We start from the raw sequence: 17,663 nt of genomic DNA, 5'->3' as shown, positions 1-17,663 counted from the left end.
CAGCTCATACTTGGAGCTGTCCATAGTGATGCTGGTCTCCCAGTCAAGATATGGACATGCTTGGGCCAAGCTCCTGTGAGGAAGTGCCAGGCCCAAGCCCAGCAGCTCCTTTTATACTGGCCTGCTGGGTCCTGATTGGCTGTTGCAGATACCTGCTGGGCAACCTGCTGCGAGGACTCTTCTGCTCCTCTCACTGGCGTGGAGTATGGTAAGGCCTCTGGCCTGCTATACGCGGGTATGGGGGCTTGGTCCACCCCAACATTCCCATTGACTTAAGACTAGTTAAGCTGAGGTCAATGAACTTTTTAAAGACTTTTCCCTGTTGTTTTTCCTCTGAACTTCCCTAATTTATCTGTGGTGGTTCAATACTCTTACAATCTTTTCAAAAAACATTAATTTTACTGTCATTAATCTTATATGCAAAATACTTCCCCTGAAGAAAGGAGGTTCAAGTTCTAATTTTATGGTTTGTATTCATACAAACTTTGCTTAAAGTTGATTTAGAAAGGATGCATAAGAGAACCTGACCTTCTTTTTCTTTATTTTAGATCATAACTGTACCTGCTTTTTATTAGAATCTTTCATATTTTTGTGCAAAGAGAATTGAATATGAATCTCAGTCATATTGAGATTTTTATAAACTATTAATTAGTATAGTCTATTCTTACTATATTAACATAAGTTATTAGCAGCTAGGGTTTTTTACTCCTGTGCTTATCTACATGTTTTCACTGAACTAAGGATTTTAATTAAGAAATGGAGAAATATAGAACGCCTTACTTTATTGTCAACATAGTTTTCTATGCTTTTTTTAACTTCTCATGTAATTACCTTCTTGAAGTTCACTGGGCCACATTTATTTTCCTCTTATTTGAACCATTTTACTTCAGTTGCAGTCAGTGGGCTCAAAGAGAATGGCATCAAATGGCTTTTATATTTTTCTGCAGTTGGCTACCTAATGAAGTAAAAACAAAAACTGATTATTTAGTTCTACAATAACACAGTCAGTTTTGCTACTGACTTGTTATTACCCTTGACAACCGTGCACATGGGTGCTCTGTGCTAACCATCTAATATCTTTTTACCCAGTCCTTATTCTTCTCCCTTGTCACTTCTTTGTTTCGCCCACCTATTTACTATTCCTTGTCTTTTAGGCTTTTATTCTACATCACATGAAGTTGGAGTGCTCAGACTGCACAAAACAGGACCAAGGCCTTCCATTGAAATATCTTTGAGGTATGCACTGCCTTTTATTGTATAAATGTAGAGTGCTTAAAACAATAGGACTACACTTGGGCTTAATCTCTTAGTTGTTAGTGGGACATAAGTAATCAAAATAACATTTTACTAGCTACAGGATAAAACCTGTCATCACAAATAATATGTATGTCATTTTTGGCACAGAAATATATGCACATATGAATAGATACTTTTTCTTCTTAAATGTATTGGGCAGTTATTTTCCAAACAGCAAAGGTAATGAGTCTGCATAATTGATCTATTCTAAATTTTAGTTTTATCCAAGAATAAAATATTTTCAGATGATTTTGCTGTCTTTTTTTTCTTGTGTACTCTGCAATTCAAACTCACAAATGGGATTTTTGTTTGCTTGTTTAGACGTTAAAATGTCACTCTTAAATTAAGATATGTGCAAAATTTGTGTCACAATGAATTTTTAGAACAGAGTTCTCAATGCCTAAGATGGGAGGGACAGACTGAACAGATCTGAAGAAGTGGGTCTGGCCCACAAAAGCTCATCACCTAATAAATAGTATTATTAGTCTTTAAGGTGCTACAAGACTGCTTGTCTCTTTTGTGAAGATACAGACTAACATGGCTAGCTCTCTGAGATCATAACTGTACTAAAGTTAACATAGTATGGCATTCTGACACTGACGTATTTACTGAACATAATGACTGTAGACTTGATTGTCATCTAGATATATGCACTGAGGAATTATTTATATGTACATTTTTCCTGGATCATGTGAAGTGCAGCAGGACTAGTTATTTCAGTGAAGCTTACTAACCCTTTATCAGTGCTCTGCAGTGCCTTTTTCCTGTAGCAGATACTAGCATTGTGTGGAAGCAGCCCAGAGAAAGAATGGGGAGGGACCAGAATAGGAATGTGATGTCTTGCATAATTCCCTTTCCTCATCCCCCAACCCATGCAAATGGCGCATCCAAGCACAATGTCATATAGCTGTACACATTATTACTTTTTATACTGAGACCATCCGTCTTATGGAACCCACTCCTAACCCCAGAGTTTCCAAAGGAATTCCCTGGAAGCATGGCTGCAATGCAGCTGCAGTTCTCAGAAACTAGGTGATGGGTAAAGCTTTTTTGTTTGTTCTGGATCTCCAGCAGTTGCTAGTTTGGAGGCTGCAGGACCTGATTCTCCTGTGGAAAGAAGAGATATATGGAATCTAATAAAATAATTTAAAGGAAATCCAAAAGGAGAACATCAGAGTTTTTCTTACCAGAAAGGTATTTTTCCCAAAAGGGCAATTGCCAACACACCTATTATTTGTGAGGTGAACTATGCACTAAAAATCTCATTCACTATTTGCCATTTATTGGTAAATTTCGTTGCAGTGTATGTATTAAAATGTTCTTACATAAGACAATTTTTGGGACAGCTTCTGATGTCAGATAAAAAAATGTTCACTAATAAATGTTGACTATATCTATCAGCGGTGAAGTGAATTTTGTAAAATATCTGTGGATGCTAAATAAATTTGGCAATTTGAGGTTTGGATATGCATACATAAATACAAGTACTTCTTTAGTCACTTAACTGTATTGTTGTGCCAATTAAAAACATTTTTTCCTGGATATAACCAAAACTCATGCAGGTGAGATCAGGATGAGGATAAAACCAATAAAAAGTGACCTAACTCAAGCAAAATTTCTCTCCTCTTCCCCTCAACTCTTTTTTTTAATCTAAACAAATCTCTCCTGTCTTTATGGAGAGGCATGGGTCTGTAAAGATTTGTCTCCATATTTCTCAATTGTTATTCACTTAAGTCAAACCTTCTAAAAGCCAGAGACTAGCAGGGATTCTCAACCTATGAGTCAGGACCCAAACATAGGTAACCATTAGCTTTTCTAAGGGTCGCTGGCTGGGCGATTCTGAGCGGCACGTAGCTCTTTAAATTGCCATTTGCAGCTCCCTCTGCTGTCACTGCTCATTCCTCCGGCTCCCAGTCCCCACCCTGCTGCACTTAAATGGGACTCAATTTAATTGATTTAACAGCTGGCAGGAGGGATCCAGATGTTAAACCAATTAAACTGAGTCCCGTTTCAGTGCTGCAGGGCATGGAACTGCCAGTGGTGCAGCTGAAGAAAGGGAGCAGGAGGACTAGGGGAAGCTGTGCAGAGCAGGCCGTGGCGGCAGGTGAAGGAGCAGCAGGGTGGGGGCAGCAGTGGTGCTTGTGTGAGGTAGGCTGGGGGGGGGCATTTGGGAGATGTGAGGGGTTTAACCCTGGGGGTGGAGGGGGGAAGTCTAGATTTACACCAAAAAAATAATTCCAGGGGAGAACCTTGGCCCACCTGGTTGTGAATTGTTTTGGGTCACAAAGTCTTACTGAATGTCGAAAGGGGTGGCTGTCTGGAGAAGGTTGGGAACCACTGGCCCACTGCAGGCAAGCCTCAAATCCCTATTTTACAGGCTGAGCTAGGAGCTCAGACTCCAGGATTTTAAATTGGGATATTCACTCAGTCGTGGAGGCTGGGAGGGAGGCGCGCAACGTTTGGCGCCCAGGTTGGCTAACGTTGCTCAGGCTGTCTGGGGCGAGCTGAGGGGTTGCCAAGCACCCTGAGGCACGTCCTGGCGAGCGCCCACCAAACTCCAGAGTCCCCGCCCCAGGGACTGAAACAAAACAAATGATTCGTGGAAGCAAATCAGCACCCTCGCCCCTCCCCCCCGCGGCCAGCTCGCCTGGGGCCCAACACTGCCGCACCCCACGAGGCCCTTGCCCCGGGCCGTGGCCGCTTCGGGTCCCTCGGGGCTCCACGGCGCGGGCGCCGGGCCAGCGTCGGCTGCTGGGCGGAAGCCGCCCCGCACGGAGCACGCCGGCGAGCCGAGCTGCTGCAGTTCAGCCGGCCGCCGCCAAGGGGGAGGCTCTCAAGCGGGAGGGAGCGAGGCCCGTGCTGAACGCCCCCGCCCCGCTGCACCCAGCCATGGGCGGCTAAGGGAGACCTTCCCCCAGCACCGCGGGGTGCAGCGGGTCAGTCGGCGAGCCCCACCCCGCCCGCGCCCACAGGCGAGCCTGGCGGGAGCCCTGCGGGGGCTCGGTCTGCGGCTGCTCCGTTGCTCTTGCCGCGGAGCTGTCCGCGGTGCTCAAAGGCAGCAGCCCCGGCGGAGCGCGGTCGCGGCGGCCAGCGGGAAGCGGCCGCAGCGCCGATGCTGAGCCGGGAGAGCCGAGCTGAAGGGCCGGGGCAGGCAGACAACGTGGGGGCGGGCGCGCGCCTCCGCGCGCTCTGCCGCTCGCGCACGCGCGCCGGGCTCTTCCCCGCTCACCAGCCTGTGAGCTAGAACGAGGGGGCGAGAGCGTGTGAGTGCATGTGCGGGACCACGGCAGCCGGCGTACTTCTGGAGCCGGGACCAGGAGCAGGGTGGCAGCGCCTCGGGCACCGGCTTCCGCCGCTGAGGGGTCCTTCCCATCGCTGCGGCGCTCGTCTCCCTCGCCCGCCGCTGCGGAGGATCTAACTGGCCGGCGAGAGCGGACGAAGCGCGAGGTCCGGGCTGGTGTGTGGATGCTCCGCTGTTCATGGAGATGCCCACGACTATGCCTATTTCTGTCCTCCTGGCTCCTGTGTTCTGGGGCCTGATCTGCGGGGTCTCTTCTAACAGCATCCAGATAGGTAAGCGGCGCGGCCGGCCGGGTGGGGCGGGGCGGCTCCCATCGGCCGGGTGATTCGTCCCTTCCCCGCTGCCTTTGCGATCGCCTGTCCGTGTGGTTTCGAGCCCCGAGGGCTCTGCATTGTACGTGCACCTACGTGTACGCCTTTGTGTGAGCCTCCTCCCGTGGGAAATGATGACCCCCCGCCCCCGCGTCTCAAACGGGACTGAAAATGGGGTAGCTGGGCCTGGTGGAGGTTTGCTCGTCACTGCGGGGCTCAGGGACTCGGATCTCTCGGGGCTGATGCAGAACCAGCGGCTCCCCGCGCATAACGTGCCCCTAGAGGAGCTCCCCCGCCGCGCGGCGAGCCTGCCTCTCTGCTGCCCCTCTCCCGCGCAGCGGGCATGAGCGGCGCCCGGGCCAGGCGATGCCCTGCTGCCCGCAGCAGCCCTGATCGCTGCTGTGCTCTGTCTGCCTGCAGGGGGGTTGTTTCCCAGGGGCGCCGACCAGGAATACAGCGCCTTTCGGGTGGGCTTGGTCCAGTTCTCCACTTCAGAGTTTAGGCTGACGCCCCACATCGACAACCTGGAGGTAGCCAACAGCTTCGCCGTCACCAATGCTTGTGAGTAGTGCGTGCTCGTGGGCCGGCTCGGCTGCGGGGGGCGGGAGAGCTGGGGACCCCGAGGGCCTGTGCTGGGGAGCAGGGACGTGTGCGCACTGGGAATGGGGCGTGGGGGGAGCGGAGGCTTTGCCCCTCGGGGCAGGTTCGGGGAAAAGGTGCCCCTCTGCCGCGCGGGCGGCACGCGCTGCTTTGCAACCGGGCCTCCCTTAAAACGCTTCCTGTCCTGCCCTTCCATGCATTACATAAGCCCGTGGCGTGGCGCGGTATGCTAGCTCCCCCGGCCGGCTGGACCGGCGCGCTCAGCTCGAGTAGGCGCTGTCAGCGGAGATCCATTTAGCTCTCCCACTAACCAATTGCCCTTAGCTGGGAGCGCCGGCTGGCTCCCTCGCGCGGCGGCCCTGCTGTGGATCGCTGCCCTGACAAACAGAGCGGGACGCGCCAGGCGCCCGGGAGCGGATCCGGGCGGTTCCGAGCCTCAGTAACTAAAGGAGACCCAGATCAGCCATTTTACTCTTTGCAGTTCTCCATATTACAGCAGGCTGCCGCTTACTTCCCTCTCCCCCGTCATTCAAACCTCCTTGAGGAGCCCCTCCTGCGTGGGAGGGGGGCGCCTTGGGGAGACGGGCAGCGCCATGCGCTTTTCGGGAGGAAAGGCACATTAGGAAGGCGCCCGCTCACCCCCTGTATAAAATCGCAGCTCCCTCGGGGAATTGTACTGCTGGGAAGCTGCTTTCCTCCTTCCCAGCCCTGAGTTTTGCTATAGCTGCCTAGGGCCAGCCCAGCTGCCACCCTGTCTGTCCTCTCGATATCTCCTTTGTTTCCCGCGTTCTGTGGTTTTGCAGTGGGCTCGGACAATGTGTAAAATAAATGCCAGAGTCGCACGGAAAAACCGCATGGTAAAATGAGCTCTCACGAACAGCCTCGGTTGCAAACCACATCGCCTTCTCTGAAATGTTTGAGTGCAAGATTCACGCTTTCGGCTGAGCCGGGAGCATCTCACCGTTTTCAAGCCTCACCGAGGCGCTGTTGTCTTTCGTCTTCTTGCTATAATAAGGGTACACCGAGAAAGCCTCTTAAATCTCCCTGGATGCATAACGAATGCATCCTGTGAAATGGACAGATCGAAATAGCGCGATCCGGATGGTAGTATTAGGACAGAGCCATTGCTCGGGGGAGGCGCTTTGCCATTATGGATGCTTTGCACTCATTTGCAGATGTGCTTCCGAGGGGGTAACTCTTCACCCGCATTGTTCATTGTTCTCATATCGGACGGTTGCTTAAATCTGCGCATTTGCTTGACTGCGAAAGGTGCTTTGCAATTAGTTCCGTGGAGGAATCAAGGGCAGTCAATCTGGCCTGTGAGTTCCCCGCTTACAAAGCGCTGGCGCAACACCTTTAAAAAAGGACAGGGAGGAGGAGGCGCCGTGGGTTGGCTGCCTAACGAGAAGAAATCCTCCCACCCCAGTCGATTAGCGCTCTCGCTTGCCAGTCTCACATTAAGGCAAAGCCGGACGGTAAAGAGTCCAACGCCCGAACTGTAACAAGCCCCGGCGCCCTCCACGGGCGCGTCTGTTCACCTAGCGCCTTCCAACCTGTCACTGGGCCGCCGCGCCGAAGGGCTTCCTGGCCTGTGTCGTCTGCAGGGCCGAGTCGTGCTCCCCCAACACACCCGGAATCTTGTAGTGGAAACGAGCCCACTGCAGGCACGCCGGCTTCCGAGGAGGAACAGGCCGCAGGCAGAGGCGGGCTCGGGAAACTGACTTTACTGCACACCAGGAGGAGTGCATTGCGCTGGCACGCTCAAGTTCCCCTTCATGATGCGTGCAAGTTGCACACTCAGCCGGAGCCGTTCATATTTAAAAAGGGGAAAGGAAAGAAAGAATTTTTAGAGAAAACACCCTAGTATCTTTAGTGCGTGAAACACTCAGCGTATTCTGAATAGGGGGTCTTAATGGGAAGGGAAAATACCTCTCCTACAGGAGCCACCTAGTTTCATAATCTGATCGCGTTAGTTATTTGCTTTAGTGTCAGAGAACTGCCTAATTTAATCGACGATTTCTGGGCTCATCAAATTTCACGGGAGACTCCAGGTTTCTGGATACTGTTTTCAAGACGTTGTGGGTAACTAGTCAACTGAACCTGGATGCGCCTTAAAATTCCAGCCCGGGTAAAATTAAGGGTCAACCTGAAGGATTGTTGTGGATTTTCTTGCTTTTCCACTTCCAAGGCCGTGAACTCCCCGCCCTGGCTGTGATTAGTTAAAGCAGCGGCATTGATCTTGCTGCCCTTAACAATCACGGACGGCAAACATGGCTGCTTTTCCATTTCTTCTCGGGGGGAAGGCTAAACCAGCCACCCCGGATGTTTGTGCCTGTCTTCCTGAGCTGAAATATCTTCCCTCGGACCGCTCTTGCAGGAAGGCCTATGACCTGCTGAAACAGCCGGAGGGGCTTTGAGCCCTCTGAGGATGCCCTGGGCTCTCCTTTTCCTTTTCTCTCTCTCTGCGTGGCCAAATCCCAAACTTCCATTTACAATCAACTGGCCGCTCAGTGCCGAAGACCACAGCCTGGCCCGTCATAAACTGAGGTCCCTAAGGAAAGCGTAGCTATTCTCTCTCATATCGCCCGCCGTGGGCCCGTTGGTTCTGGCTTCCTGAGGCAGGCGAGTAAAAGCAATGAGGGGCAGCAATGCCTGGAGCACCATCCAGGAAAGGTTTGTGACGGGCTGACGGAGGCGGGAGACGAGCGGCTGCTGAGAGGTGAATAATTCCCACCTCACTTAGAGCTGGACGCGCCCACCGCTTTATTTCTCCGCGTTCATTCCCACTCGCTCACCCTCCGAAACGCGCTCGAGTTTGAGCACAGTAATGAGGTGCTGCGTGACCGACAGCTCCCTCGTAGGTGCGAGATTAAACTGAGCGGGGAGCCCTGCTGCGCCATTGAGGGCGTTTAGCTCCTAGTCCCGTCATCAGCCGGATGATGGGATCCGGATCAGAGGTGCTCTCGGCAGCTTAGCCCCTGCCTTGGCCACGGCCCAGTGAGCTAAAGGGACAGTCGGCGATCGGGAGACACTGTTGCTGTTCGAAGCAGGCATGGGAGTGGGTGAAGGAAAGCAAATGCCATTCCGAGCGCTGGGAACTGCTGCGGAACGGCGGCGATCTGCGCCCTTCACGCGTAGGCTCGCAGGCGCAGGTCGGTGCCAGTCCGGCGCAGTTTACGCACCCGGCAGAGGGCAGAGCGTGTCCAGCATGAGGCAGCCCGCAAACAGCGTTTCCAACTCTCCTGCCCCGTGACCGCGCGGAGAGGCTGGGACGTCGGGCTCGGCCTTTGCTGCGGGTTGGAAATGGCCGCGCAGCACTGTTCTGAAACAGGCCAGGCCCTGCCTGCCCGGCGGGCGGCGCACACCCCACGGGCCAAACCTGCCCGTTCGCCAAGCACGTCCCGGAGCACAACAGGAAACTGGGCAAGCGCCGCCCTGGCGGCTCCCAAAGCACGTTTCGGTAACGACGTGAGGTGTCACGGGGCGCATTCAGCAGCACTCGTACGCGGACCGAGGGGCTTTCACTCCAAGCACGACGGCTGAGTAGGGCGTTCCCGTACGCACGCGCGTGGCGGGAGTGGGGCGCGGTGGCGGCTGTCAGAGCAGGCAGCGAGCGAGCGAATTCTGACCTGGGGATGACTCTCATCACAGGTTGCACTAAGTTGTACAAGCCGCGCTGTTGCTGGGGCGCGTTCATTTTGGTGTTTCACAGATGTTTGCCGGGGAAGGGTAAGGGTGTGTGTGTCTCTCTCTCTCTCAAATCTACAATAGTTGGTGTCAATCGAGTGGCACCATTTTTTTCTATGCCTTTGCGAGGGTCTGGTTCGTCCTTTGCATCGAGGGACTGTACAGCCTTTAATGGATGAGACAAGTGCGAACGGTGCTCAGAAATAAGAAGAGTATAATTTCTCCCTAAGGGGAAAGTTAGGTAGGAGCAGCCGATTTGGATGCACACAGGTGATCCCAATGACGTAAATCAGAAAAGGAAGTAAAGGGGAAAGGAAAGTTACAAGGTCACTACAATGATCTGTGGAAGTTTTTGGCTTTTAACAGGTATGACAAGGTTACAATGCTGGCAGTAATCTCTGGCATTAAGGTGTAGATCATCTGGTAAAATGAATTATTAATTTTTCAACACAGTATAATTAAACCCATAACTGATAAAAACATCCACTTTATCAGCATTAGATTCTAGTGTGTAAATTACATTAAACAGAAAACAACTGAAGTGATGAACCTTAATAATCTTTCTGTTAACCCTCCAAATGCTAAACAGATATTTTGTGAAGGCTGATTTTTCTTTTTAATCCAAAAAGGGAATTGATTCCCTTCAAGATCTGCAGGGATCGCTGCACCATGACACTATGACAAGGAGTTGCTGATTCATGCATAAATCTCAGATTGTCTCATTATATCATCCAGCAGCTTTGCAAATTTATGAATATCTAGAATATTGCAGCATTTGAAAGAGAGAGGTGTGTATGGCATTTTTTTCGAGCCATTTTGCCCTTTAATAGTAAACATGGAATTCTTAAGAGAATAGCATTTGAAATCCCCAGTGAAAAAGTTTCAGAAATAAATCAAGAAGATATATGCTGTTCCAGGTAGTCCAGGACAGAACTGTGTTTGTATGAAGTAGGTGTTCTCAGAACCAAAAGCAAATATACTGCATGATAACCATTTGCTTTGTTTTTTTGGGGGAGAGGAGACATTTGTGAAATAGTTATGTTTAGGTTTATGTTTCCCCTGATAGACTGTTACTTCCCCCACCCTCCATTTCTTTTCTTTTACAAGTTTCTGCAGAGAAATTCATGGAACTTGCTTATAGTTAGAATTGACAGGCTCCAAATTGTACCTACTATGAAAATCATGTAAAAATATCCATGGAGGGTATACTGAGTGAATTGTCATGCTTCTCAAACCCCATGATCATTCCCTTCACCCCAGAACACACTTCCTCTCTTACAATCAAAAGCTTTAGCAGACTTTAAAGTACTCTCTTGGTGGCCTTACAGAAATCAAACCTCAGATATTCATTCTTTGTTCCTTCCCTGCTGTGCCTGTTTGCTCCTTGGTGATGCTTAAATTTACATGCACACGATCCAGAAACTGGGGAGTTATGCATGAGTGACAGATTTGGTTTGACAGCTTGACTTTCCAGATTTTCATTATATGACTGCATTTCTTGCATAATTCTAATTTGAATCTTAACTATATATCCTATTTATATTTCTGAAGATAGTTTTATTTTAATTAAATACCAAATGAGTTAGGTTGAACTGCTAATTATGCTATACACATCAATTAAATCTTTACTAGTCTCCAAATATTTTGAGGACTGACTTGTCATTTTGTCATTTCATAACCACTGAAATTAACTTAGTTCCTTATACTTGATAAGATATTTATTGTATGAATTATTATATAATAATGCATTTACATTGACTTTATTTGTAGTCACTCACAGTCCATAAAGTTAAGCACAAATCTTTGATTATGGAGATAGGCTGCATGAACTGGGGCCTAATGTAAAGCTGGTTAAAGTCAACAATAGCCTTACTGCTTATTTTAATAGAGTGGCTCTGATCTTTGTTTTAAAAAGATATATTTGAGAATTAAGAAGTGTGTAAGAGCTACTGCTCTACTTGCACATTTGATAATTCTTGAGGGAAGACATTTTACATGAGTTCAAGAGTATTAAAGAAATAGGAGGTCTGCCATCATTGTTAGTCAATGTGCGTACAAGCTTTGTACTTAATTATCAGTAACTTTCTACTACATCTGCATCTTGATAGAAGAAGGTTGATGTAATACAACCATCTGTAAAATCTAAGTGATTTTATAGAAGGTCCCCAGAGACCAATTATTTGACATTGAAATAGTTGGGAAAGCACTCCAAAGGAAACTTCTCTGTTGAGTGCAATGAGTAAGTAAACACTTAGCTTTGATATAACATGAAATAAAAACAGGAAATTGTTGAAACCTCACAATAAGTTTCTGAACTGGATGGTTCCACAAGCCCTTATGAGAAAATAATTCAGCAATTTAAATCAATTCATCTCTCTATATAAGTTGGAAGTATGAATTACCAATTCTTTGTACTAAAGGCTCTGTCCTACATTCTGGGATAGCAGACATCGCCACTGACACCAAAGCTTGTAGGATCAAGCTCACATTAATGCTGAGAAGAGATTTGAATATATAAATGCATCACTCACATGTTGATTAAGTATTGTGCTTCTCGTATGAGTCAAGAGTCCTGAGTCAAGAGACTTCTATTTTATTGTATTTTAATTGTTTGTTTACTGTAGGTACCACAAATTAGTTATCTGGGATACAGTGGCTGACTTCACAGAACTGTGAGAAATTGTAGAGATCAAGCATTAGGCATTCACTCGTGGCTTTTTTACAGTTCTGCCTATGGTGATTTTATTCTTGTTGTTTTCACATAGTTCAGTGAAATCTAGTTTCAGTATCGTAAAAGGTTTGCTATTGTAAAAATCTGTCTTATGCTATTTGACAGGAATATGTTTTGTATCAGCATTATTATTTTATTTATTATTTAAAACCTTCAGGTTTTCCTTTAAAAACTTAATTAAATTGTACACTGTTTGCAAATGCATGTTAGTTTTAAGCTTGTTTAAATCTGAGAAGGTACTTTGATAAAGAGTCTGCTGTTCTATTAATGAATGTTTTACAGTTTCTTTGAATGGAAAGAACTAGGCAAACAGTGAATTTTTTAAATATTTTAAGAAAATCACCCATTAAGAGTGTGTATTATGTTATCAATAGTTCTGCTGACTACATTGTGCTATGGATTATACGTATTTTAATATTACACAATATTAATAGTTAATATTTTAATATGATTCTAATATCAAGGCTGCATTTAGCTTTTTGGTCCACAGACCAATGCTGCTTTCCAAATCACTGATCAAAGGGAATCCTTCCTCTTTTTTATTTCTCCTGAAATACATCTTTTTTTGTAATCTCTTAAGAAACTTCGTGTTACCTTTTCATTGTTCAGATCATAAGAGAAGTGTATGTGTACACTGAATATTTTTGTGGAGAATTAAGTCATTAAGTAAAAGTTTTAGGGCCTGATTTCATTTACACTGTTTCAGACAGTGTAACTATTGATGTTCAATATGGCTGGGTAAAGAGTACAAAAAGGTGGAACAACAGATTTTACTACGAGATATTAATCATTCTGTACAAAAGAAAAGCCCATTTCTTCTACGGTAACCTTGGATATCATTTTACTCCATAGCCTACTTTGTGAAAACTACTGAGATTGCTTTTGAGCTTAAGATGTGATATTCAGTGCAAGTGAAGGTGACAGAATCAGGCCATAAGACATTTTCCTGTTTCAGGACAAAGCTATAGCTTTATTCTACATCAGACCAGGCTATTCAGCTCTATATTAACAAATTTAACTTGGCATGGGATCTTCTTGGATATTTGCTTGATGGTGCTTTGCCTACAAATGAATTGCCACTTGAATTATTCTGTTAATAGCTTGTTGGGCACATCAGAAATGCATTTTAATTTCTTAACTGCTGAAGTTAGTGTGTATTATATACTGAAGAGAAGAGAGGAACACCCATTCCCATTTGTAGTCTAATGCTGTGATCCTTTTGCTGGTGAAACTCCCCACTGGAGTTCTTGAGAGTATTCATTTGTCACATGCAAGGTAGGAGAAATGTCAGTAAAAAGATTTTCAAGTGTTCAGCGTACACGTTCAGTTCTAGATCAGCAAAAGTGTTTCGCATTCAGCAGGTTCACTTTGTGACATTAATGGCTTAGTATTCCAAAGAATTCAGTGCCAAACACACTGAGCTATTTCGAATGCCTGGCTGCTTATTTTGGTCCCTATGTGAACACTTGGCTCTCTTGAGAAGCTGGGCCTTAACTTCTGTTTTGCACACCACTAGACTGTATCACCCTTGAAAACTCATAAATGCAGTTTCTCTCACAGGCTGGTTTGGCTTTAAATTCAGCTTCAAATCCACTAGAGGTAAGGAAACTATAGCTGAATACATAAGTGCTCACAGGAATCAGAATGTGATGAAGCCTAGTTGCTATATTATTCCACCTTCCTTTTAGTCTCTGTTTGAATTTCAGTTATGTACTACTACTTTTGGCTTACCAGGCCAACTGCATTTTCTCATGTTACTGAAATTAAGAAGGTCATCTCATCATTTTTATTAGAAATTTCTATTTATAAAGATTTAAAGTTATGATCCCAGTTAGAACTGGGCATAAAGATATTTCAGCCTGGTAGCAAACTGTTGATTTTATTTTTTTAAAATTATTTGAAAAATAAAGGATTTGACTCTGTTAAAAATGAAACACACACACACATACACACATACACAAAGCCATGCTAGGTAATGCTAATTGGGGTTGATCCTGCTTTAGGCAGGGGGCTGGACTAGATGACCTCCTAAGGTTCCTTCCAGCCCCAGAATTCTATGATTCTTTGCGTTCAGCTGAGCTACATCTACCTTCCCTTTTGGAAGGGACATGCAAATGAGGCTGATCAAAATGCAAATAAGTTGAATATTTAAATATCTCACACCTCATTTGCATACTTCCATGGGATCTTGTTTCTGAAAGAGCTGTTTTCGAAAACCAAAACAGCTGCATAGACTGGGTTCATTTGAAAGGTAGCCCTGCTTTCCAAAGCACCCTTCTTCGATTGTGTCTCTACATGCCACTTCTTCTATAAGCTGCACACTAATGAGCTAACCGGAAGATACTAATGAGATGTGGATGCAAATTTTCCATGTCTCATTAGCATAGCAGCACGTGGTTCAGAGCCTCTTCCTTCCAGAAGCCCCTTCTTCCTCAAAACCCTCCTTCTGGAAGATACCCACAGGCTGCATGTTCACACGTGTACTTTGGAGTCCAGAGGAGCTTTGCATCCGTGCCTTATTAGCATCTACGGGTTAGCTCATTAGCGTGCTGCTTCCAGAAGAGGCAGCACGTGGAGATGCAGCCTTCCTGAAAAAAATTAGGAAGGAGGGTGCTTTTGAAAGGAGGGTTTCCTTTAGAATGAACCCCATCAACACGGCTGTTTTAGCTTTTGAAAACAGCTCTTTTGGAAGTGAGATCCCATGCAAGTATGCAAATGAGGCAAGAGATATTTAAATCCATGCCTTATTTGCATTTTTGTTTGGCAGCCTTTGCATATCCCTTCTGAAATGGAGGGGCAGTGTAGATGTAGCTTTGCTTTTTTATCATTTAAATAATTCTTGGTTTTGAATTGCTGAATTTTGCAGCCCATTAATGCATGGTTGTGAGAAGTTCCCACCATATACTATATTCAATAAAAATATCATGTCTGAGGGCATTTTACTTTCTGGATGATGTTCAGCATGATGGTGTAAATAACATCCCTGAATCTCTTCGACAAACAAGTGTTAACTCTGGGGAGCTCAGAAACTTTCTTAATTTGTTTTTTTCTGACATGATTAATTCCTATTTGCTGTAATAGGAGTGGATCAGTCCAGCCTATAATGCCTTTTAGTTGGTGCCAAATAAATGGTATACTCCACAGAATGCTTCATATCTGTGGCAACTGTTTAGAGCACCATTTGAATCATGATACTTCTATTTGCATTACCCTTGTCCTTTCAGAGGTGACACAAATGCCAAGTTGCTTCTGCCTTAGGAATTTTGTTTTCCACTCTGTTAAGAAATAAGTGGTTCTGGCTTAGATGATTATTGTCATGCTTAGGCTGTGTCTACACCACAGGATAAATTCAGATCTAGGCACTAAACTTGATTTTAAATTGTGATTGTTCACACGTCAAATACCATTATTTTGAATTTAGGGGGTGCTACGGCCGATACTCTTACTCTGACAGCCTGAGTGGGATTAATGGGAAGTTTGAATGTAAGTGTTCAGATTAATAATAGTGTGGAAACAACTTCCATTTAAACTGTTTTTTTTTTTGCCTCCAGAGGAGTCCCATGTATATCCCACAATGCCTCACAGCTGTCCATTCTGTCCAATTGCATCTCTGATGCTCTCCAGGTGTGCAAATAAAAGGAAGCCCTTGAATTTGAATTTGAATGGTGTCAGCAATGTGAATTCATTTTGCTTCTGACCATCTCTCCTCCCCCACCCCGCGGCAAAGATTTCGAGGTCTGGCTGTCACTGTGGGGGAGGTCTCCTAACCCAGCAAAGATTTCGGGGACTGCATTGTGGGAAGATAACATCACATGCCCATAAACACTTGTGGGGCATTTTTTTTTTGCCCATACTACACCAGTGAAAATACCCAGAATGCTATAGAGCTGGGGGAACGGTAGGATGGGTTCCCACAATGCACTTCTTTGGCCATTTAGTGTGGCAGCACTAACTCAAATTTGTGGGGAGGTGAGAATATTCAAATTTGAATTTATAAAACCCAGCATTACAAATTCGAATTTCTCTCTTAGTGTGGATGTAGCCTTATTAGTGTTCATCTCATTTTATGGTACACATAGATCACTAAGCACTGTGTAATCGTTTGTGCCTCCCTTTTTGACTTCCTCTGTTCCCGGCAGTGTTGGATCCCCACTCTGCCAGTGGCTCCACACTTTCTCTCAATCCCACACTCCTGGCTCCCTTCTTTCTGCTTCTGCTCCTTTCCCTTCTCCTCAGAGCCTCTGGTATGCTGCTGAACACTGGTTGGAGGTGCTTGGAGGGAGGTGGAGGAGCTGATCAGTGGGGCCCACAGCTGGGCAGGAGTTGCTATCGGGAGGGAGAGGAGGTGATCTACGGGACCATCTGTGGGTTGGGAGGTCCCAGGGAAGAGGAGCTGATGGGAGGGGCTCTCCTGTGTTGAGCACTCACTGTTTATTTTTTTGTGGGTTCTCTAGGGCTGTGCAATCGGAGGTGAGTCCTGGAGCACCCATGGAGTTGTCACCTATATAAATGCAGCCTGTTCCCCCCAAAATACTTCCTTTTTTAGGGTTCTTAGGCAATAGGCAATTCCTCTGCTCACTAGTATCATTTTCAACTTCCCCATGTTCAGCTTTAGCAAGAAACTTGTAATCTAGGAATTGATTTTGTACAGGCAATGGATCAGCTGTGTGGTGGTAGTGAAGGAACTATGCAGTTGAATATTTTGATACGTTTAACACTGTAGACCTTGACATCTTGTGTTTCCCCCCAAAGTAGCTACACATGCCCATTCAGTAGGACATGGGAGGAATAATACAGCCTCTCACAGCTTCACAAGTGAGAAGTGCAGCTGCCTATCATTTCCCTATAGGAATACTTTGAGAGTAAGGTTCTGGATCAGATTAGAGCACTTCTTGGCAACCGTCCAGGGCCATGTCTACACTAGCCAAAAGCTTCGAAATGGCCATGCAAATGGCCATTTCAAAGTTTACTAATGAAGCGCTGAAATACATATTCAGCACCTCGTTAGCATGCGGGCGGCCGCAGCACTTCGAAATTGACGCGGCTCGCCACCGCACAGCTCGTTCAGACGGGGCTCCTTTTCGAAAGGACCCTGCCTACTTCCAAGTCCCCTTATTCCCATCTGCTCATAGGAAAAAGGGGACTTGGAAGTAGCCGGGGTCCTTTCGAAAACGAGCCCTGTCTGGACGAGCCGCGCGGTGGCGAGCCGCGTCAATTTCGAAGTGCCGCGGCCGCCCGCATGCTAACGAGGCGCTGAATATGTATTTCAGCGCTTCATTCATAAACTTTGAAATGGCCATTTGCATGGCCATTTCGAAGTTTTTGGCTGGTGTAGACATGGCCCAAATGTTTAGGACTGTGGGTCAGGTTTTGACCATCATTTATGTCATTAGGCCTCCTGTTGCATGGGTCTCAGGCTGCATCTATAGTATGAGATAAAATTGTATTTGTTAATATTGATTTTGTAACTCTGGAATTTATAAATTAGGTTTTGACCATCCTCAACTCCCCAAGTGCTCCTCACATAGTCAGCAATGATTCATGAAGGGCAAGTCATGCCTGACCAATTGGATTAGTTTCTACGATGAGATAACTGGCTCTGTGGATAGGGGAAAAATCAATGGATGTGATTTATCTTGACTTTAGCAAAGCTTTTGATACGGTCTCCCACAATATTCTTGTCAGCAAGTTAAAGGAATGTGGATTGGATAAATGGACGGTAAGATGGATAGAAAGC

The 17,663-nt window shown here is 46.3% G+C and overlaps 1 protein-coding gene across 1 annotated transcript in view; it reads left to right on the top strand.

Annotated features, from left to right (window-relative positions):
* Positions 1–4,681: 4,681 nt before the first annotated feature.
* GRIA2 (glutamate ionotropic receptor AMPA type subunit 2) overlaps positions 4,682–17,663 on the top strand; it is a 136,666-nt gene continuing 123,684 nt past the window's right edge. Inside the window, 2 exon segments of the mRNA XM_074993133.1 lie at positions 4,682–4,869; positions 5,329–5,469. Of these exon segments, the coding sequence (XP_074849234.1) occupies positions 4,776–4,869; positions 5,329–5,469 (235 nt within the window). The 5' untranslated portion in view covers positions 4,682–4,775.

Source organism: Carettochelys insculpta, chromosome 4 (assembly GCF_033958435.1).
Source record: "Carettochelys insculpta isolate YL-2023 chromosome 4, ASM3395843v1, whole genome shotgun sequence".
Taxonomy (NCBI): Eukaryota; Metazoa; Chordata; order Testudines; family Carettochelyidae; genus Carettochelys; species Carettochelys insculpta.
This window is presented reverse-complemented; position numbering and strand designations above follow the sequence as displayed.